This window comes from Microcaecilia unicolor, chromosome 2, assembly GCF_901765095.1.
Source record: "Microcaecilia unicolor chromosome 2, aMicUni1.1, whole genome shotgun sequence".
In the NCBI taxonomy this organism is placed as follows: Eukaryota; Metazoa; Chordata; class Amphibia; order Gymnophiona; family Siphonopidae; genus Microcaecilia; species Microcaecilia unicolor.
Genome location: NC_044032.1, coordinates 424,187,598 through 424,211,774, shown reverse-complemented (window position 1 = coordinate 424,211,774; position 24,177 = coordinate 424,187,598). Strand labels below are relative to the sequence as shown.

The 24,177-nt window shown below is 42.0% G+C and overlaps 1 protein-coding gene and 1 long non-coding RNA gene across 2 annotated transcripts in view; one reads left to right on the top strand and one right to left on the bottom strand.

The window, feature by feature from the left end:
• The window catches only part of BANK1 (B cell scaffold protein with ankyrin repeats 1), a 561,218-nt gene that overhangs the window by 82,753 nt on the left and 454,288 nt on the right, over positions 1-24,177 (bottom strand). The window contains exon 9 of the mRNA XM_030190750.1: positions 23,524-23,544. Coding sequence (XP_030046610.1) covers positions 23,524-23,544 — 21 coding nt within the window. The remainder of the gene's footprint in view (positions 1-23,523; positions 23,545-24,177) is intronic.
• LOC115461145 lies at positions 760-15,067 on the top strand. The gene is made up of 3 exons (XR_003940668.1): positions 760-843; positions 2,077-2,079; positions 15,056-15,067. It is a non-coding gene; the product is annotated as an uncharacterized LOC115461145 (long non-coding RNA).

The following is a 24,177-nucleotide window of genomic DNA, read 5'->3' as shown; positions in this document are numbered from 1 at the left end:
ATTCAGTATCTTTAATTACACCCTTCAAAGTGTGGGACAATCCTAGTTTATCCGGGCAGACCATAGGCACTTAACACATGTAAGAAAAAAGTCTTTAAAATATTTCTAAATCGCCTTCCCAGCATAAAGGCTTCCTAAAGCAGAGCTAAAAGCGCAAACATATGTCATATATGGTAGATAAATGCACAAAATTATAATAAATATATAAAAAATAAATAAAAATATGAACATTTTAGTACTGCTTCTTGTTATATGCCTTTAGAAAACATCATTTTCCTTTTTGGATCAAGGCCTTCTAAACCTGCCCCCCAACTCCCCTCCCGATCTAAATACGCCCTCTAGACCTACCATTGCACCCTGGTGTTGCAGTGGGGGAGATGGGGCAGGAGCCACTTTTTACTGGCAGTTGCAAGGGGCAGGAGCAAGTGGGCTTCGCTCCTGCCCCCCTCTGGAGTACCAGGGCACATAGATAAGCCCAGGGGGGGGGGGGCTATTCTGAGGGGAGATGTGACTGTCAGAGAGAGAGGGAAGGAGGGGGTTGCATCAGGGTGGGAGGGGGATCATGGGAGTTGAAAATACAAGTATTATCCAATGGTTTAGATATTCTGGTATTTTGCCATGTAGAATTGAGTGTATCATGGTGCAGAGTTAAAAACTCCCTCTTGCTTCAAACAGTAGCCAATGTAATGTGATATACAAAGGAGGTACTCTCTGGTATTTTGATTTAGAAAAGATCCGTCTAGCTGCAACATTCTGTACTGTCTGTATCTTTTTTTCTAATTGATGTTGCACAGCCTACATATAGTACGTTACAATAATCGATTTGTGCAAGAATGAGAGATTGTACCAATAGTCTAAAATTGTCTTGGCTGAAGCAATGATCTATTCTCCTGAACTTTTTGAGTACACTGAAGGCTTTTTAAATCATTTGCTGACATTATCAAAGTTTAGGCATCCGTCAATCGTTATCCCTAGTATTTTCAGTTCTTTTTCAATTTTCAGTGGTATTCCATTGAAGTGTGGTTGTATGTTTGACACATCCATGGTAGGTGCTGTGATTACTAAGTTTAAGAAACAGACATGATGTCCATTTGTCAACCAGTGTCAGACTGTGGTTGACCAGTGTGTTAACATCATCGTTGTCTTTATGAAAGGGAAAATACAGTGTTATGTCATCTGCATAGGAGAAGCAGTTAATTCCATTCCTCTCCATGTAGAAACCCAGGGTGGACATCAGGACATTGATTTTGTCCTTAAAGGGTTGCTGTAAACAGTTTGCAGTGGGTAGTGTGATTGTTGGTCCTATTAATTCTTCTGGACTCTGATAAGTTGTTTTGTTCTTTTTTTTTTTTATATCTGGTCTACTTTATTTTGAAATTTGTGTATATTTACCATTCTTCTCCAGTCCTCTGTAGCTGTTTTACTCTGGGTTTCCTGCCATATGCTCTTTTTCTAAGGAGTGGAGGAGTAGCCTAGTGATTAGTGCAGCAGACTTTGATCTTGGTGAACTGGGTTCAATTACCACTGCAGCTCCTTGAGACTCTGGGCAAGTCAATTAACCCTCCGTTGCCCCAGGTACAAATAAGTGCCTGTACATACCGTGTAAACCACTTTGAATGTAGTTGGAAAACCCACAGAAACGTGATATATCAAGTCCAATTTCCCTTTCCAGTTTCCTACAGGATTGTTTCAGTAAGCTTCCACTATGTGGCAAAATGCCAGAATATCTAGACCATTGATAATACTACCTGAAAAGAGACGAAGAAGAATGAAAGGAAATCTTCTGGACCTAGTAGTGCCATCAACAAAAGATTTAAGACAGTACACTGTAAGGAGGAGGTAGAAGGAAGGCAGAGAAGAGCTGATAGTAACAGTAAGCGAGGAAAGGAGAAAAACCCTCAGAGGGGAAAAGGGAGTAGGAGACTGATGAAAAGGGAAGAGAACTACAGAGCCCAGCAACACTTGCAAGGGAGGAGGGAACAAGAGAAACAGTACCACAACTCCCAGCAGGTAGTAGAGTCAGGGGGTGATTGGGAGATGGAGGATAATCAGGGGGAGGAGCAGCACCTGGGAGAGAGGGTGGGGGAAGACTCCATGGAGTGGGAGGAGATTGAACTAGGAGAGGAAAGCGAAAGGAAAGAGGTTGGTGAGGAGCAAATGGAGTTCTTTTGCTCAGGACAAAGAGAGGTGGAAAAGGAAGAGACTGCAGAGAGAGAGAGAAGCCAGAGATTTGGGGCTGCTAAGTGACAATGCCTAGATGCGGTCTGGCTTCATGGAACTGTGGGAATTAATTACCTGAAGGAGGTCAGTCTGAACATTTGTGGGAGGTTGTCAGAGTGTTGGTGTCTGGCAAATGAGGGTGGTGAAAATGCCTCTAACTCCTAGGCAGTAGCAGAGAGGAGCGGAGGAATAGACTGAACCACAGGTTTCCCCAAGTCTTTAGCTAATTCTAAGACTGAACTGTTGTTTGTTTGGTGTGTTGGAAAAGTGAAGCAAAGTGCACGGAGACCAACAGCTGTGGTACAGTGAACATACTGTTTTTCCCACTGGTACCGCGGTGGAATAAAGTACTCTGCAGGATAAATTTGGTACTGTGAATAATTACTTTTTGCAAGTGAGCAGAAGCAGTTCCTCTTAGGAGGTGGATTAGCCCCAATTGTGTGGGTGAAGACAGACAGCACGGAGAGGTGCGGGTCGAGAGCGGACAGCACGGAGAGGTGCTTGCTGACAACACTCAATAACCTTATCCTATCAGCAAAATGGTGGAACGATATACCAGTGACAATAAGATCAATATTAGAGCATAGAATTTTCCATAAACAGTTGAAGACTTGTCTATTCAGAAAATATGTGTTCGGGAATGAGGGATAATGCGTACAGCACCCCAATACCCTCCAACTACAACCATTATGACCCTAAAATATAACAATGTTTTTCTTCTTGAAATGTGTCTAGTCTAAAATGTAACAATTTACTTGATCTCTTAATGTAAGTTGTGCTGAACTCAGTCTGGGAATGCTTGTGACTAATAAGAAATAAAGTAAAAAAAAATATTATGCAGGTGCTGACCGATAGTCAGTGCCATCACCCGCAAAGCTAAGTGGGCTGAATTAGAACAGCTTTGAGATTTCCAAATTTTGCCTACTTAGCAATGTGGGTACCAGCAATGAATAATGCTAGCACCTGCATAACTGCTGGCTCCTCACCAACACTGCCCCCTGTACCCTCTTGACATGCCCATTTTTTAAAACTGGATAGTCAGAACCGATATTCAGCAGCACTGCCCAGTTAAATTCCACCGAATATCAGCAGTTGGGCGGCCTCAGGTGATTTCAGTGGTCAGCAGTCTCTCCTGCCTGCTTAAATTGCTTTCAATATCAGCCAGTTCCTTTCTTCTGCTGGTTATATACCTCTCTGTATGCAGCCTAACATCCTTCTGGCTATCCGTACCTTGTGAGTTATTCAGAAAGAGCACAATATTCCGACCACAGGACGGGAATTAGCCAGGCTGACTTCTGGTCAGCGCTGAGCCTGGATATTCAATGCCAGGCTGTTTCCAGTGACCGGCATTGAATGTCTGGGTATTTTTTGGCTGGTTTCAACTTAACCGGCCAAGCCAATATTCAACACTAGCTGGTTAAGTTGAAATCGGCCAAAGATAGGCCTGCTAATTCAGTGGCTGAATTTGGCCACCAAACTTAGCTGGCGATGCACTGAATATTAGCGGATACCCAGTTATATCGCACAATACATGACTCTAAGTTATACAAGGTTACTTGTTTTCATTCTGCATCAATTATGTTCAGTAGGATATTTTTTGACAATAGTACATTTCATGGCCTTATTCTCTCTCTTCTCATAACTAAGTTGGACTATTGCAATATTGTCTATGCTGGCCTTACACATTCTTTATCTTAAAAAGTTGCAGACTGTACAGAATGTTACAATTAGATTATCTCATGCGAAGAAATCAGATCACGTTACTCCACTGTTTAGAAAGAATCATTAGTTGCCTATTATGCAAGGAGTCATTTATAAAATTGCAGGGCTGCCGAGAGGGGGGGGGGGGGGGGGGCAGAGGGGACAAGGTTCCTCGGGCCGGGCCTACAAGGGTGGCCTGGTGCCGCAGTCCCACCCGCCCTCCGTCATCGACCGTCTGCCACCAGGCTGGGCCCCTTGCATTGAAATCACAGCGCCTCTTACCTCTGTGTGAAAGTACTGCAGGCAACAGCAGATCGCCTCCCTTCGGGCCTCCTACCCTCTCTGTGTCCCGCCCTCGTCTGACGTAACTTCTGTGAGGGTGGGACAAAGGGAGGGAAGGAGGCCCGAAGGGAGGCGATCTGCTGCAGCCTGCAGCGCTTTCACATGGAAGTGATAGGTGCTGTGATTTCAATAGAGGGGGCCCGGCCCGGTGGCGGACAGAGGGGGGAGTGGCAGCGGTGACATCGGGGCGTGGGTGGCCTTGCCTTGGGCCCGGCCCAGTCTCTGAGCAGCCCTGTAAAATTGCATTTCTTACTTTCAAAGCATTTAAAATGGGCTACTCAGATTAATTAGCTGTCCCTATACTCGGGTATGGGTTCTCTAGTCTATTAATGATTATCGCCTGATTCTCCCTGGTCCAAAATGAGCAAGATTGGAATGTACAAGACGTCTGGCTTTCTATTTCTTGGCCCCCGCCACCTGGAATAATCTGCCTTTGACTCTTTGTGGTATCCCGTCTTTGAAAGAATTTAAAATGTGGCTTTTTGGGCAGGAATTTGGCACTGACCAGGGATACAGGTGAGGGCTTTCCATTTGGGCAACAGTTTTCCTGTGATTTTAGTTATCTATTGATGTAATTTTTCGTTCCTTTTCTTTTTCTGTAAATACGGTTTGGATGTTTTCTATTTTTTTGTGCACTATCACATATTGTAGTTCTTCTTCTACCTTCTAAATTTTTAATTTTTGAATGTACATCGCTCAGTTCTACTAGATAGTGTTGGCGGTATAAAAAAATTAAATAAACTATATTGTCCTTTTCCTTTCATTTGACGTGATTGATTGGAAACCTTTTTTGAACCAAGCTATCTAGAGGGATTGTTGCCACAGGTTTTGGGGGGTTTTTTTTGGACACTGGTATAAACTGACTAAGACCCTAGTGATCTAAGAAGGACTGGGACATTTTTGCCTTCCCATAGGGGCTTGCCCTGGGGAAAGGCAAAAAAAGTCCAGAAGGGGACCTGGATGTAGTGTTTGGAAAAGACTTGGTGACTGTGATGATCCATTTTTGTGTGAGTGCCAAATTCCAGGCATGGCTTCTGCTGGTCAGCCAGAGGGTATGGAACAGCCATCTAGCTTTGGAAGGACTACAGAGTAGAGGATGCACCACAGGCACATTCTATCCCTGTTCTATACAGAGAGGATTTGTTAGCCAGAAAAGACTGAGATGATTGAAGTAATTGTTTGACCAAGCCTTTTTCCCTGGACAGAGCTCCTATATTCAGGAAATATATTCTTTGACCTGTGATTTATGCACTTGGCTTTGCACACTCATTCCCATTATCAAACACACAAACGGCAAGTGACTGACTCACCTGCAAATGCGCAGTAGAGTCGGAACGCTGACAGTGTAGAAGTCCAAGCCCCGCCTCCACCAGCAGTACAGCCCAATAGGGAGGAGGGCTTGGACATGGGCGTGGAAATCGGAGCAGGGAGGGAAGGAGGGGGCAGAACTGAGGGAAACAGATGCTGGGGGGAGGGCAGGGGAGAGAGCAGGGTTGGTGGATGGGGGGAGGCCATAGGAAAACAAAAAACTAGCCCGTTGTTACGGGCTTAACGGCTAGTAATATCAATAAGTTCCAATATTTTTTATTAAGTACTGTTGCCCTTTTCAATGAGAAGCGCTTATGCCTATCTGTGTACTTCAATTTTATGACAATATATGTGTCTACCATGAATCTCAGCTGCCACTGCACACTTATTTACCAAAGGTGCCAAATACATAGAATCATGTAGTTGCCAGGTGCTTCCTTGGAATCTTGCTGCCATGGTATCATTTAATGCTATCTATAGAACTAGTAACATCACTGCACATCCCTCCTCCAGATCATTTGTTGAAACACTACAGAACAGCAGTCTAAATACAGAACTTCTCGGGGTGACCACTCAGCACTTTATTCCGGCTGGAATTGATGGAAATATAAAATATAATGGCAGAAAAGGAGAATGAAGTCTTTCTCCAGTGCCCAAGGCATACCTTTAATTACTTCTCATGGGCGCTTGTCCCACCTAATTCTGTAGGTACTCACAAACAGTACTGCAGTTCTGACTAGCAGGTAATGCTACCTCACGGCTTCAGCAATAGACCCACAGTAGGGTCAGTGGTTCTAAGACAGTGTTTAAAATCTCTGAGAGGTTGCTGCTTTAAAAAGAAAAGAAAAATGCCCTAAATACTGTCTTTGAAAACAAGGGGGTGATTATATTGTGGAAAATGTCTCTTGTCTAAATGATTTCTCTACAGCACAGTTGCACCTGGTCATTTGCTGCTACAGCGTAGAGCAATTTTTTCCTCTGCCGTCTTTACCTCCACAAAACACCACACTCCTCCTTTTTCCTCCAGCACACTTACACTTTTCCGCGGCATAGCATGACCCAAAAGCATCTTTTGACAAGGCTCTTTTTTTTCCACATTCAATTATACACCATGTGTCATTTGAATTGCCTGTTTACTGAATTTCTTCTTCTGTTTTTTTTTTTTTAACTTGAAGAGCTACGAATACTGTAAAACAATTTTTCTTTTCTCAAATGAAAGTTAGCAGTGGCAAAATTAATTGCTACATTTTTTTCTTCCCTTGGCTCACTTACGTATCATCTATCATTACATCCAGATGAAAAATGTTCTTTTGTTTAATATAACATAATTATGTTTCAGATAACCACGGATTTAATGAGCTGCACTCACTTTGCAAGTGCTTCAATTATCTTGCAGGTATATTAAGGGTAAAGGAGATGATAGGGGGTGGGCTTGAATAGGCCCTTCAGAGCCATGAAGATGTGAAACTCCATTTTGCATTGGATGTTTAAGTAGGAATTAAGACATCCAAGTTGGGATGCTCACTATTCCTCAAATGTTTTACAAAGACTCTGCTGAATGAGGAGCCTTTTGTAAAATACATATAAAGATGCCAGTAAATACACATGCATCTGCTGACATATCCAGCAGCAACAGCTATTTTGCAAAAATACACATTCAAAACATATGCAGGACTTTTACTTGTGGAAAGCAAGTTATCTAACAAGTAAATACCAGTGTGCTGCCACTTATAAAAATCTAAGTGCTGGATTTGACAAGATTACATGCATACAAGGAGTCAAGTGAAATATCACCTTTGTTTTGTTTTTGACCTGGTGTTATATGCCATTGTGGTAGAGACTACAGGTCCATACAAGCAGGTCGCTGACTCTTGTGTCTCAGAGCAGGTGTAAATATGGATAGGACATTTTTAAAATATACTGTATGTATATTTCCCTTGTGATTTTCTACAGATGTAAATATATTCCCACCGTAAAATGACAATGCCTATATATTTTCTCTGACTCTCATAGCATGCCCCCTTTACATTTATGTGCTTCGTGGCATCTACAGATGCAACAAGTGACACTGTACAATCAGCAGGGTCAATACTCGGAGGTTCTTATCTGGGTAGGAGTGGATCCCAACCGGATATCTGCTGGTGAGAGGGATATTAAGTGACACTAACCAGATAGTGTTGCTGAATATTTCCTCTGTCCGCCTTGGCATCCAAATGGCAGCTGAATTTTTTAAACTATGTATTTATAAAATTTTCCAATAATATCACAAGTTAAACACTTGGCACAGAAACACAGATGCAGATTAAGAGACAAAATATGAAACAAATTAAATTTATATTAACGACAATACCATGAACACAAAAAAACCCCATTCTCTTTCAAGTCTCAAATCTAAACTAGGTTGAATAGAACCTTTTACGATCTTCATTAAATCTAAACAGGCATGTACCTGCTCTGGATCATAATAGACATACAGTATTTAACCCCCAAATATTTAACAAGGCATTTTTAAGGATGAGCCAAAAGAAATGATGCACCCATGACAATGTATCCTGTCAAAAACGCTTTCCTTCTCTCCTGAGTTTGTTGTCACATTGGATGCATCCAAATCATTTTTCTAAAGAAATGTTTGGGCATTCTGAAAATAAAGCCTCAATACTGAATCCTCAGAAATTTGCAGAGACATCCAAAGGTTCAGAACTTACTTCTTGAGTTGTTTTTTTGGGAAATATATAATAAGCTTTATTTAAAGGAGGCAAAGCTGCTGAAAAAAAACCCTCAAAATTTCCACCAGGTACCTTTTGAAGACCTTTATAGCAGAGGTCCCAAGAGATCTAGGAAAGTTAAGACTATGCAAATTTAATCTTCTTTTAAAGCTCTCTATGGCCTCAATTCTTTTATGCATTAACAATTTATCTTTCACAATGGTCGTAGTCAAGTTTCACAGTCCCATGATTTCTTCCTTGAGAGTTGAAGTCTGTGCAGAAAACTTCTTCTTAGTGGTGTCTAATGAAATGATTGTCTATTTTACTCACAAGAGCAGAAACATCCCCTGCAGACTTCTCGACAGTTCCATTCAACTTCTGGAGAGCATCCCATATGCTCTCCAAAGTCACTGCTTTGGAACCACAAGACCACTCTGATAGATCTCAGATGCACCACTGACTCGCTCAATAGTCTCCCCCTGTCCTGAGGCCAGCTCTCGTGTTACTTCTGCTTGAGAGGCATCAGTGATTGTGGGTTCACCTGCAGGCCATGGTGGAGGTTTGAGGACCCGGGGGGGGGGGGGGGGGGGTAAGAGTGAAAGATCTGACCCAGTTGATGAGAGCTCTCCTGCTCCCAATGGGGTTCTGCACTGCGTACTGGTGAATTCTTTGCTACAGCAACGAGATGGTTCTCACGGTTAGGGGTGCCGTCCTGACAGCCCCCTTCCTCTTCATATGAGGCATAATGTCACTGAGGAAAAACAGGTAAAGACAGCAGACAAAGTCATAAGTACATAAGTATTGCCATACTGGGAGAGACCAACGGTCCATCAAGCCCAGCATCCTGTTTCCAACAGTGGCCAATCCAGGTCACAAATACCTAGCAAGATCCCAAAAAAGTACAAAACATTCTATACTGCTTATCCCAGAAATAGTGGATTTTCCCCAAGTTCATTTAATAATGGTCTATGGACTTTTCCTTTAAGAAGCTGTCCAAACATTTTTTAAACTCCACTAAGCTAACCGCCTTTACCACATTCTCTGGCAACGAATTCCAGAGTTTAATTACATGTTGAGTGAAGAAAAATGTTCTCTGATTTGTTTTAAATTTACTACATTGTAGCTTCATCGTGTGCTCCCTAGTCCTAATATTTTTGGAAAGCATAAACAGACGCTTCACATCTACCTGTTCAACTCCACTCATTATTTTATAGACCTCTATCATATCTCCTCTCAGCTGCCTTTTCTCTAAGCTGAAGAGCCCTAGCCGCTTTAGCCTTTCCTCGTAGGGAAGTCGTCATTCTGCTAGCAGAGTTCATGCTGCCATATTGCCATGCCCCCCCGGGGCAGATGAAATTTAATGTGGAAAAATGCAAAGTGATGCACATTGGAAAGAATAATTTGAATCATAGGTACCTGATGCTAGGGTTCACCTTAGGAGTTAGCACCCAAGAAAAAGATCTAGGTATCATTGTAGACAATATGCTGAAACCTTTTGCCCAGTGTGCAGTGGCGACCAATAAAGCAAACACAATGCTAGGAATTATTAGGAAAGGGATGGTAAATAAGATCAAGAATATCATAATGTCTCTGTATCGCTGTCACGAAATGCCTAGCCACCCGCCTGGGGTTTTTCCCACGGCCACTTAGAGGGTCTATCCCCCCTCTTAGAGGGTCTATCCCCAGCACAGCTCAGGTCAGCCTGCACTTGCCGCTTGTGTTTTACACTAGCATCCTCCTCCCACTGACTGGGTCACAACCGCCTCTGGGCGAGTCTCCTGTTCTCAAATTATCCCCAATAATTTCTAGGTTACTGGGGCCACACTCCCAGTGGTCCCCCAGTTCCCAGAAATCACTCACAGATCTAACACACAAACCACCAGGATTCTTTATCAGTCTAGACAGGTAGAGTGAACAAACTAAACAGGTTTATTATCACACTTGAACAATGAACAAAACAAATATGCAATCAGCAAACAATAACAGGTAACTGAAATATGGACCAATTATAGTACTAACTAAATATTTGTTTACTTCCTAAAAAATTCCTGGAGAAATCAGGACATATAGCTGTTCATCAGTTATCAAACACAACTGCTTTTTACAGGGCTTTAGCAAAGAGCTGGCTTTCTCTCCTACCGGGCTGAAACTGAAGCAACAGCCAGCAACTGCTTGGTAATTTCAAACTCCAGGCCAATCAGAGTCCAATCAACAAGTTTTAAACAGAAGTATAGATTCACTTCTTCACTGAGTGAAACTAAAAGAGGGTATTCACTTTTCTATAACAGCTTTAATATAAAACTTACACCACCTGCTGGCCAAACTAGAGAAATGCACTTCAAGATTTAATAAAGTCAATTTTAGAGGCTTAAAACACACTGTTCTGTCACAGTTGCTCTATGGTGTTCAATTCTGGTCGCTGTGTCTCAAAAAAAGATACAATGGAATTAGAAAAGGTTCAAAGAAGAGTGACCAAATGATAAAGGGGAAGGAACTCCTCCCATATGAGAAAAGTCTAAAGAAGGTAGGACTCTTCAACTTGGAAATGAGATGGTTAAAGGAGGATATGATAGAGGTCTGAAAAATCCTGAGTGGTGTAGAATGGTTTAAAGTGAATCGATTTTTCACTCTTTTAAAAAGTACAAAGACCAGAGGACACTCAATGAAATTACTTGGAAATACTTAAAAAATAGGAGGAAATATTTGTTTTACTCAAAGAATTGTTAAGCTCTGGAACTCATTGCTGGAGGAAGTGGTAACAGTGGTAAGTGTATCTAGGTTTAAAAAAGGTTTGGACAGAGGAAAAGTTCATACTCTGCTATTGAGATAGTCATGGGAGAAGCCACTATTTGGCTACTATTGGGTTTTTGCCAGGTGTTTGTGACCTGGATTGGCCACTGTTGGAAGCAGAATACTGGGCTAGATGGATCGTTGGTCTGAACCAGTATGGCTATTATGTTCTTATGGCATTATATGGGTCCAATGATGTTTATGAGTGGACTTTGATCCTGGGGAACTGAGTTCAATTCCCACTGCAGCTCCTTGTGACTCTGGGCAAGTCACTTAACCCTCCATTGCCCCTGGTACAAAATAAGTACCTGAATATATGTAAACCGCTTTGAATGTAGTTGCAAACACCTCAGACAGATGGTATATTAAGTCCCATTTCCCTTTCTCTTTATAGAAGGCAAATGCTGTTTAAGTTGACACAGGCATTGCACTTTGACACAGCTATATGGGTGAAAGTTTGGCCACAGTCGGTGTGAGTTAAGAATGAAAACAGCTTTAAGTTAAGTTTGAAATTTTATGTTTATGTCATATTTTTATTTGGATCTACAAAAGGTAGTTCACTTAGAGCTTTAACAGAATTAATCTGAAGGTTTTTTTTAATGCCTGTGAAGTTATCTTACCCACCATTGCTTCTTCTGAAATACAGAAGTGGAGGAAGGGTTCTGAGGCTTTTTTCCCTTGAGTGTTTTTTGTACTCTATCGAACATTTGTTTGATATAGGAAGTATTAGCTTTTATTGCAGAAATAGTTTTTTGAAAGACTGTATATTTGATCTCTTTCTTCCTCTGGGATTATATATAATTATGTGGCGAATGCCAGGGCAGACAAGGAGTAGAGCTTAGGCAGAGCTGGAAGTCATCCAGTTAGTAGCGATATGTAGCATTCCTAATTACAAAGGCGTGGAAGGGCTAACACACAGGTAGCGCGTGCCCAATCGGCACTACTGCCATGGTAGCAGGTGTGCCTGGCAGGAATTCTGAGTTTGGTGCACGCCAAATCTCACGGTGGAAAATAATTTTCTAACACAGGGGGTGTCCCCTGCAGTGCTCCTACGTTGTTGCGCGCTGCATGGTTACCGCATGGGTAGAGTGTGAGCCCTTACCGCTAGGTCAGTGGGTGGCAGGAAGGGCTCAGGACGTAAATAGGCACGTGCTAGTTTTAATATTAATGCAGAACCATTTCCCAGCTCATTAAAAATTGCATTTTTCCCAGCCACAGTAAAAAATGGCCCAGCACGTGCATTAAAGATGCACCCACACTACCACAGGCCATTTTTTTTTACCACGGCTTTGTAAAAGTACCCCTAGATAACTATCCAGATGACTTAGTAGAGCAAAAAAGCTGTCCTAAGTGCTTTCTGCAATCAAGTTTTTAATAAATATAAACATAAATATATCCAGATAATGCCACTGAATATCTAGATTTTTGGCCTATGGTGGCTTGCATTTTTAAAAAATCACAGTCTACTGGATAAAGTAACATCATTGAGCTGAATGGCCTCCTGGAGAGTGAGCTGGAGTATGATCCCTAATTAACAGCTCAGTAAAGTTGGTCACTGGTTGATATAAAACTCTTTGAATAGTGAAGAGAGGAAAGCACAAGAATGTTTGCCTACTCGGGAGCAGATTCAGCTGAAATATCAGAGACAAAAATGGTGAGGGAATTGAACACACCTGACTGCCTGGCAAGCGTGCTGAAAGAGGGAGAGGATTGTAACACTACCATGGATTCTGATTTGAATAATATACCAGGCAGAGATAAGCATGTGAAAACCTGTCATCAAAAATTAAAGAATTTACTGGATCACTTTAAATTGGCAGATGTATGGTGAACATTAAATCCTAAGGCAAAAAACTTTTCTTATTACTTTGGAATGCTATCTTCATGGGCAAGAAACTGATCAGATGCTGGGATATACTGAATTGTGGCAATGGTTCCTGAGCTAGAAGCTGAAATGGGAAGTATGAAAAGTAAGATCCAGGACTGGCCTGGAAGAGCTGCAGGTTGAAATCAATGAGATCGGGCATAGGATGGAAAAAGCAGAAGGCAAAATAGAGAAACATGGAGAACTGCAGCACCACAGCAATGGCTTGCTGAGGTGGCAAAATTCCAAGAGGATGCCCTCCAAAATGTCAAGGAGTTCAAGAACCAGTCAAAGTACAGCAACCTACGGATCATGGAAATTCTCAAAGCTACTTTTGAAGCCAACCGTGTTTAAGATAATGCATAAATTATATACAAAGTAAGTGCAAAGAGCAGGGATCAAGGAGGAAGCTCCACTGATGGAAACTGAGCTGACACTTTGGCACCGGGGTCTAGAGATAACCATAGCCCCAGAGCCTCAGTGGTTTTCTTCCTCTGATATCAGGACAAGAAGTTTCTGCAGGTGGCAAGGCAAGTAAACCACATGGTCTGGGAAGGAGAAAAGATAGAAACATTTGCTGACTTTGTCCCAATAAACCTCTGTAGAAAGAAGGAATTTAAACCCCCCTCTTTTACAAAGCCATGCTAGCGGCTGCCGGTATGGTAATGCCAACAAGTGAATGGGCTGTATTGGCATTACCGCACGGCAGCTGCTAGTGCAGCTTTCTAAAAGGGGGGGGGGGGGTTTAAAGAGGTTATGAAAAGGCTGTGAGGGGGAAAATACTCACTACAAGTGGCTGTATTTTTTTGGACTAGTCTTCTTGCTGAAAGGGAAAGCAGAAAAGGCCCACATAGTAACCCTAGCATTGAAGGGCCTCACTGTGACAGGGATGCAAAGGCTGCAAGATTCAATTATACTCTTTAGGGAAGGTGCTAAAAAATGATTTGTGCCTGAAATGGCAGAGAGTGGCTAAAGGTGAAAAAAGACTGAGAAGGAAGCCTAAGAAAGCGAATGGCAGCTGAAGGAGGATAGAGAAATGCAGCAAGCAAAACAAGGAAGATTCACTCCGCACGACACTGAGAATTTAAACAAAAAAACAGCAAAGTGGACGATGGATGGCAGAATTCTTAAATTGACCTTGCAAATGGCTCGACACGAACCGTGTTTCAGCCCTAAGGCCTGCGTCAGGAGTTAAATGGTATCTGATGAAATGAGAGTGCAACGAATCGCTCACTCTGTCAAAAGGCACTAAAATCCACACACTTGAGTTTGGCGGGAGAATTGCTTTGGTGACTTTCAAGTAAGCCTCTTGGAACCCACAGATACTATTAGATTGAGCAAAGCCTACGTCTTCAACGCTGTATAGTTCTGCACACAGATATTCCTACTAGTGTGTGGATTTTAGTGTCTTTTGGCAGACTGAGCAATACGTTGCACTTTCATTTCTTCAGAAACCATTTGACTCCTGACGCAGGCCTTAGGGCCAAAACACGGTCCGTGTTGAGTCATTTGCAAGGTCAATAAAGGATTCTGCCATCCATCATTCACTTAGCTGTTTTTTGTTTGAGCTGAAGGAGAATGCCATGTTGAAGGCTAATTTGGATTGAGTTTGGAATGCCTGGGCCTCAAGGGTTGTAAAACGGAAATGATCAGTTAAAGTCTTCCAACTATTAGCACGACACATCCCATTTCATTGCATATTATTAAATGAAAAACAAGAAGAAAAAACAAAAAAAAATTTTTTTTTTTTTTCATTCGCCAATAACAGTGGGAATAGACATGGTAATTTAGGAAAGAATATATAAGTTGATAGCTGAATTAAATGTATTATATCCTAACATCACCATTTTGGGGGATTTTAACACTCATGTGGATGTAGTTAGAGTGCCATGTACATTGTTTTTTAAAGTCTTTTATTGCTGATATGGGGTTTGACTGAATGGATGGTAGGCCCTGCACATGAGAATGGGCATGCTTTAGATTTAATTTTATTTGAGCAAAAGGATAAATCTTAGAATATCTACTCTGGTTTTCAGCCACTTCACTGATCATTATGGTATTATTTTTTAAAATATCCATTCTAAAAAAAATAGGTATGCCCAGAGGGAATATTATATGATATGAGCCTTAGCTGCTATTGATCCGGAACAATTGTCACCTTTGTTTTCTGACTAAATATTGACCCCCATTGTATTTTACATGTGCTTTTGGGCCAGCAGGTTCAGGTACAGGTACCATGACTCTACTTAACAATGTGAGACAGACAGATACAGCTGTAAAATTCTTAGATGGGTGTGTGTGTGGTGGCTGTGGTAGCGGTGGTGGTGGGGGGATGGATACGATGTGATGTGACAGTTCTCTTGATGTGTGTGAATAGGTCTATTCTGTTTAAAAAATGGAATTCTTTTGTTTTATATGATACATTGTTTATAAACCATTGAGACACGTTTGTGACTGGCAGTATATCAAGTATGAATAAATCTTAACCTAAACAGTGCACAGCCTTTGAAAAGAGTACATACTCTTTGAAAAAGTGCACACACTTTTCTGGATAGCGTGTATGCGTGAACCGTTATGCATGTGTAGACAATCACACGTGTGTACTATTGGGAGAAAAGTGAGATCCTTTTGCAGAGAGTGTGCACCCTTGATGGCATAGCTCCCCTAATGAACAAATCGTACCTGGAGAAAACCAAATAAACATTTACAGAAATCACATGAAACAACATTTTCCCAGCTATCCATCTCTAAAGATCTACTTGAAAGGGGAGAGTTTCTGAGCTGAAGCACACTATCTCTTAGGGTCTGCATGGAAATTCAGGTTCCCCCAGTAGAAGGGAGGGTTGAGTGTAAGGGAAGGTTTGGGACAGTGACAGAAGGGGGAGGGTAGGAATAGGGATACAGCAAAGTGGGGGAAGGGTATAAATGCAGAGGAATGGTTGACAATTGAATGTGGGAGTGTGATGTGGCAGGATGATAAGGGGAGATAATTACTGGTGTAGAAGGATGCCACAATATGCCTTCTTGTGAGGTAATAGGAGGAACATTCTTGATTCCTGTTCCAGAGTAGTGACAGATAATGATAATGAAGGGGTGGGCTCTTCTGGGGAGAGGGGTGCAAGAGGAGTGTAAGAGATGCATGAGAATAGAGAAGAGAGTACGTCTCAGAGCAGACCAGGAATTACTAGTACTTTGAACATCTTTGATACTTTTTGCACTTTACTTTGTTTTTATGGACTCATTGTTTTTTTTTATATCCTTGTTACTTTATGTATTTTGGCACTTGGGAAGGATTAAATTGGAGTTTTATTTGCATTCAATAACAGCCACTTTCTCTTTTCTTTTAAGATGTCATTAATATGCCTGCTAGAGACTTTGTTATAAGTGAATAACCAGGCATCAGAGGACCTTTATCATAGTCTGTGAGCTTGGGGAAAGGATTTTGAGGAGTTTTGTGTTTTATCCATAGACACTATTAAAATTGTTTGTGTATCTGTCTCTGGGGGTCTCCTTAGCCCCAGTTCTCCGAGTCAATTAGGTTTCTATCAATGAACCTTAGAAGGTTTAATTCTCCCCAAAAGCTTCAATTGTTCACAAAATGAAGCTATGCGGATGAAAATGAAAATAGGCTTCCTCCTCGAAATACAGTTCTTGCCAAAATATGAACATTTACTAAAGTATAGGAAATTCCCATGGCCTCTTTGTGAATCTAATAAATGAGGACAGAAAATGAGTGGAGTGGAAATATTAATAGCAGAAGATTTGGTTGTGCAGGTCCACTATCAGGCTCATTTTCGTAAGAGAAAGATGCCCATCTTTCGACACAAATCAGAAGATGGGCGTCCTTCTCACAGGGTCGCCCAAATCGGTATCATCGAAAGCCGATTTTGGGTGTCCCCAACTGCTTTCCATCGCAGGGATGACCAAAGTTCACGGGGGCATGTCGGAGGCATAGCGAAGGTGGGACTTTGGCATGCCTAACACATGGTTGTCCTCGACCCATAATGGAAAAAAAGGGCGTCCCTGACGAGCACTTGGACGACTTTACCTGGTCCTGTTTTTTTTTATGACCAAGGCACAAAAAGGTGCCCAAACTGACCAGATGACCACTGGAGAAAATTGGGGATGACCTCCCTTACTCCCCCAGTGGGCACTAACCCCCTCCCACCCTCAAATAAAAACTTTAAAAATATTTTTTCCAGCCTCAAATGTCATACTCAGGTCCATCACAGCAATATGCAGGTCCCTGGAGAAATTTTAGTGGGTGCAGTGCACTTCAGGCAGGTGGACCCAGGCCCACCCCCCCCTACCTGTTACACTTGTGGTGGTAAATGTGAGCCCTCCAAAACCCACCAGAAACCCACTGTACCCACATGTAGGTGCCCCCTTCACCCGTAAGGGCTATGGTAGTGGTGTACAGTTGTGGGTAGTGGGTTTTGGGGGGGATTTGGGGGGCTCAGCACACAAAATAAAGGGAGCTGTGTACCTGGGAACAATTTGTGAAGTCCACTGCAGTGCCCCCTAGGGTGCCCGGTTGGTGTCCTGGCATGTCAGGGGGACCAGTGCACTACGAAAGCTGGCTCCTCCCATGACCAAAGGGCTTGCATTTGGTCGTTTCTGAGATGGGCGTCCTTGGTTTCCATTATCACCAAAAATCAGAAACGACCAAGTCTAGGGACGACCATCTCTAAGGACGACCTAAATTTCAGGATTTGGGCGTCCCCGACTGTATTATCAAAACGAAAGATGGACATCCATCTTGTTTCAATAATACGGGTTTCCCCGCCCTTCCATCGGTATGTTTTGCGAGGACGTCCTCAGCAAAACTTGGGCGTTCCTTTCGATTATGCCCCTCCATGTGATTCAAGATAGGGAGGGAAGATAGCTTTTTGTCAAAATTACAATGCATGACCAACTATTTACAATATTTATTCCCTCACTGTGGAACAAGGTGTATTTGAGATTGCTGCCAAGATATTGGGGTTTGCCACAGTTCCTTATTTTGGGAGAGGATTTTAACATTATAATGGATTCTGATTTGAATAATATACTAGGCAGAGATAAGTGGGAAAACCTGTCATCAAAAATTGTATTAGGATTTATATTCTGCCTTTTTGAAAAACTTCACCCAAGGGCAGTGTATAGCAAGAATAGCAAGAGCAAACTAACATTACCAGTGACCAGAGTGTGGATCCCTAGAAGAAATTTTGGCGAAACAAGTGCCTGTCGGGATTTAAGCATTGACATAAGTGTCATTGGCAGTTGCATTTATGACTATGAAGTCAATTGTATAAAGGATATTAAGCACAATTTGTTTCAATATTATCTTGCACATAAAAAAAATACTAAGAAACACTGAAATATAAATTTTACGTTTTCGCAAGGAATTTTTTTTTAATTTTGAGAAGTCTTTCCTGAAATTCAATGAGCAATTCGCAAGGAGTTTTTTTGACCCGTGATTACATTAATTGCTAAGTTACATACCGTAGTCTGCCAATTGCAGGGATGGTTGGAATCCTTTGCAATGTCTGAGGTCTTTTTCTCCAGCCATAAGTCATACATTATGTGATACTGTCTGTCTGGAGGGATCACAATTATCCATAAAGAAGGAAAGAACCCAACTGAATCACAGAGACTCATATCACTGCTGGGAGTTGATTATAAAATTTTGAGTAAGCTACAAGATTGAAGACCTTTATGCCTCAATTAGGATGTACTCCAGGCTATCGGATGGTGGACAGACTAAGAAGGGTCCAAATATGATGTGGAAGGCTACATTGGAGAGGGTCAATGATACTTCTTGCTGCTTGCAGTGGATGCAGAAAAATACTTTTGATAGGGTGTTCTGGCCCTATATTTTATCATGTTAGAAAAAGCAGGATTAGGAGGTAAATACTTTCAGTGGGTATGAGTACCCCTTAGCATGTCTGAAAATGAAAGGGGGGTAGACAGAAATATTTGAATTGTAGTACAAGACAAGGTTGCCCATTCTCGCCCCTACTCCCTGGAGCCTACGGCACAACTGTTGAGGCATAATAGTTGAATTAAAAAGGGTTGTGAGGCTACAAATATCATTGTTTGCAGATGATATATTTACAGGGACAAACTCATTATAGTTGTTGCCTTTCCTAAGAACAGAATTAAAAGAATTGGGGAGGGGGTGTTAAAGTTACCAAATATGAAATATTAAACCTTAGCCTCTCTGAAGACTTGGCAAACAAAGTCAAGAATACATTTTCTTTTAATGGGCTAAATCCCACATTAGATTCCTGGGAATTAACCTTTCACCAGACCAGATCAGATCCAGATTGAAAAATTGTGATAAATGAATTTCTCATCTTGATTGAATCAATTAGAAGGTTGGAAAGATGGGGTGGATTGCAGGTGTTCTTTTTAGATAAAGTGCATGCAGTTAAAATAATGATGCTTCCAAGGTATATTTACTTCCTTTCTGCACTTACTTTGGCAGTCTCCAGAAAGACTTTTCACAAACTGGGCAAGTGGCAGCTTGGCAGTCTTCTTTCATTTATACCATGCACTACAAATATCCACAATTGACAAGCTATCTCAGAAGAATGGAATTTATTATGGCCGCAGCATTCTACAACTTACATATGCAAAGACATTCATAATAATGAGCAATTACATACATGAATACAGTTTACAGTAACATGCAATTAAATCCCTGGCTTGACCTATCTAGAGCATTTTTTGCAAGGGGTTTAGCCTTTTGAGTCACACAGCTCCCTCTATTTCCACAAAACAGATTCTCAGCTCTGCCTGGGAATATACTGTAGACATGCCAGGTGCAAAACTCACAGCCTTGATCAAGGGATTGCCATCAAAGCATTCTCAACCATTGACAATTTCTTGAAGCCTTCAGCCTCCTCATTCTGTTTAAGTCAGAGATAGGCACAGCCGATCATCTGTTACCAATGGCACTAGCCCTCCTCGTCTTAAACGTCATCCATACCCTTGCTAGCATGGGACAACCATGTCAAATTTGATGTTTCTTTGGTGTAAGACATGTTGCTGTGTACTCTATCAGGCTATGACCCACCACCATGGACCAGGTCAGCAACACCTCGCTTGTCTCGGTCCCCCCACCAACAGGAAACCTAATTCCATAGGGAGGCAATGTCTATCTCTCTCTCTCTCTTTCTCTCTCTCTATATATATATGTATATATGTATGTGTATATATTTATGTATGTAAGTGTTTATGTGTGTGTGTGTATGTATATATGTGTATGTATGTGTGTATACATACATACACATATATACCCATAGGAATATATATTTGGGTACTGTGTGTGTATGTATATATATATATACTTATTTATTATATTTGTACCCCGCGCTTTCCCGCTCATCGCAGGCTCAATGCGGCTTACATAGTAACAAGAGAATACAATCAATAATAGCAGAATCAATATCAACAAAGGGGGTATGTGATAGGACAAATGAACAAGGAGTAGATGGGATAGAAGAGGTATGACAAAAAGGATAGGGATAGGTAAGGCGATTAAGGAAAAGATGGGAAGAGCATGGAGGGTAAGAAGGTTGGTAGGAGATGTTTCTGAGTCATTGTAGATAGTGGTTATTTGAACTGGTAGATAGATGATTAGCTTATGTTTGTTTATGATAGGCCAAGTCACTTGGATAAACCTGTTTGAATAGATGGGTTTTCAATTGTTTCCTAAAGGGAAGATATTCATTAATTGACCGAATGTATCTAGGTAGAGCATTCCAGAGTTGGGATCCCAGGAAGGAGAAGTTAGATGCATGGTAGGTTTTGTACTTTAGTCTTTTGCAGTTGGGAAGGTGAAGGTTAAGGTATGATCGTGAAGATGTTGACATGTTTTTGTATGAAAGGTTTATTAGATTGACCATGTAACTTGGTGACACTCCATGGATGATCTTGTGGATTAGTGTGATGGCCTTAAAGTTGACTCGTTCTCTAATAGGGAGCCAATGAAGTTTCATACAGAGGGGTGTTGCACTTTCAAATCTAGGCTTCCCATAAATAAGTCTAGCTGCCGTGTTCTGGGCAGTTTGAAGTTTTTTCATGGTTTGGGCTTTACATCCAATGAAGATACTATTACAATAGTCAGCGTGGGTGAGTACCATGGATTGTCTCCTTTATATGGGTTGTCTCCTTTATACACATATATATAGACATTGCCTCCCTTATGTGCAGGCAGGAGACTAATCACCAGATCAAAACTGCAAGCCAAGGGCTATTGAAGTAGTTATGTTTGGGCGCCGTAATTATATAAGAAAAACTTGTCGACCCACCAACTATTGGGGCCATGTACTTTTTATGCCACTGGCATGTTCGAGACCTGCAAGCACTGCTATTGGAGTACTGTATGGGACCTTTAAGCCCGACGGTATTGGACTAGTGTACATTCAGCCGAAGGTGGGTTCGTCAGATGGTATATAAGGATATTACCATCCTGGATGATTAAAGCTGTGTAAATCCCTCATTAAAAGGTATATGGAGTCTGAAAGGTCCACTGGCTATTGAGCTATTATATATTCAGTTGCCAACAGTATATAAGAGGGCTTGACGGCTGAAGGCTGTGAAGCAGTGCACATTTCATGACAACTGAGAAACCTACAAGCCTCCCAGGCCAACCTGCAAACCCAAAAGCTGTTTGCATCTGCAAACGTCCATCTGCATGTGGTATTTATGACCCTGGAAGCCCCACAGGCAGGTGCAAGTGCCAATCGAGAAAACATATTGGTCAAGGCCTATACATTCTGTTGAGGCAGTACATCCTTGTTCTCTTGTGATGCTTAGGCAAAACCTCTATGCTCAACAGCCGTTAACCCTTTGTTCATTTTGTTGTGTGTGGTCTGTGGGAAATTGAACCTGTTGATGCAGATTACATCCAGGTGCAGTTAATCCCTAGGAAACCTACAAGATCGACTGCTATTGAAGCAGTGTACAGGATGTCCCGCAAAGTAAGGACTTCCAGCTCAGGCATCAAAGTATTAAGCTGTACCTGGAGCTCCAGCAACGGGAGGACTGGTGGCCCGAGCATCAATGTTGCCAAAACAGTTGCAGCCTGTATCCATGCACTCTGTAAAGCACATGAAAGCATCTTATTGGAAAGCACAGAGAAATGAATGCTGGTTTGTGGAACTGCATCACAGCATCCTATAACAGAAGGTAAGTACCTGTTGATGGCAGGGAATACGCTAGCGGGTTAATGATGAATTGGGTGTGCTTACAGCTTGTGTACCAGTGTAGTCATAAAGGTAATCAGTACATGAGACTCTATCAGAGGAAGATTCTGAACCTGAAACTCCTGCTAGCAGCAAATCTAGCTTGAAAGGACCTAAGGTATGATCAGCACTGTACCCAAAGGAGTCATGTAGCTTGTGGTCATCTTGGAGCACATATCTGTAATACAGGGTAAGAAATTAAGAGCATATGAGCGTGACTGTACTTAATATGATTGTCATGTAACAGGATGAAATTTCCCAAGAGAATAACCTTTATCCTGTGTAAAGGAATGCGTAGATAGGATCAATGTAAATAACTAGCAAACTGTAATGAGGTCCTACTGTTCAGCAAGTATATAGAATCAGGAAGAAAGGAATACCTGTGTAAGTAGGCTACTAAGCTGGTTAGCTTCACCCAGCAGGTTGAACCAGTATCTGGAATTAAACATGCTGCCAGTGAATTCGCCAGTATGTCTCCCTTAAATGGCCATCCACGTGAAACAGCATGATGATCTCCTGTACAGGTATTACTGTATTATGATGCCCTCAATTGGACCCAGTTCTAACAGCCATCACATTTTTAACAATAGCTTTGAATGATACTGCTGAACAACAATCTGGGTATGAATGACGCCTGAATCCGGTATAAATCATACCTATAAAGCAGAAATGGAATACTTTGAATATAGGTAGGTAGTTTACTGCTTATAAATTCCAATTGCAATGAAACTGCAAATGAGTGCCGGAAGTTAATAATAGACTATTGTCCGTGTTCATAATAATCGAGTCATGTATGTAATGGATCTTACCATATGTGACATGCGTGACAGTATATACTAAGCCTGATAATAAGATCACAACTCATTACTAAGTGGTCTGATAAGCACTCACAGCCATGCATACATTGCTAGCACCAGCCCAATTGTGCTAACCTCTGCCTGGTCTGTACCAGTTCCTGATCTCGTAAAATCTCATAATTAGCACATTAGTGCAGAACTGTCGAATGTAATTACTAATGCTCATAATAAGTCAGGATACAAAAAGGGCCTTAAAGTATGTGTAAAACAGGACAGAATGTATTGATACTAATAACAACTCATAGATGCTAATAATAACTCATAATCCCTCACTAAATAGCATTGGGAGCACACCTCTGCTGTACTGAAAACTATGACCTATCCAAAGTGGCTGTAGCTGTGGGATGACCAGATGGCAACCCCTGTGACCCTTGCAAATGGCTGCTACTGGGTGACCCAAGATGGCCAGCATCACCCCTGAGACTTTCCTCACAAAATGGGCTACCTCTGTAACCTTCACCAAATGGCTGCAGCTGGGCTACCAATATGGCCGCCTCTGAGACCTTCATCACAAGATGGACCATCTCTGTGACCTTCAATGAATGGCTGCCCCTGAGCGAACAAGATTGCAACCTCTGCGACCTTCACAAAATGGCTGCAGCAGAGTGACACTAAGATGGCCACTTATCAGGCTTGCATGCCCGACCTTCCCCAGATGGCAGATACCATGCACTGGAATAAAACAGCTGGTGTGCCATGGGGCGAATCACTACTTTAATGAAGCACCGTATGCTGCTATATGGCACCTAAGCACTCTAGGTGCAGTCCGATCCATGCACCCACCATCTCATGCACAAGGTTAAATGAAGCGCTGGTGGTGCTATAATGCAAGCGGAGGGGCTGCACATTCACCCTCGCTGCAAAACAAAAACATGCGTAAAGAACTTATAGTTACCTGTGCTGTCCTTGTGGTGCCTCCCCTGCCGTCACCCATAGTGGTAATTCAGCTAGAAAATGCAAAAGTGGTGTGTGGGCCAGCAATGCGGCAATCCACTGGCAATACCCAGCCCTGCCACAATGCTCTGTATGTGTGCAGGATGCTGATGCTTATTAACAACTCAGTATGTATGGGAGTATATGGCCCCCACCCTGCCCAGGTGTGGCCTGCCCAGATTTGAATTGTTCTTACCTTGTGCTGACGCAGCAAAATGTTCTGG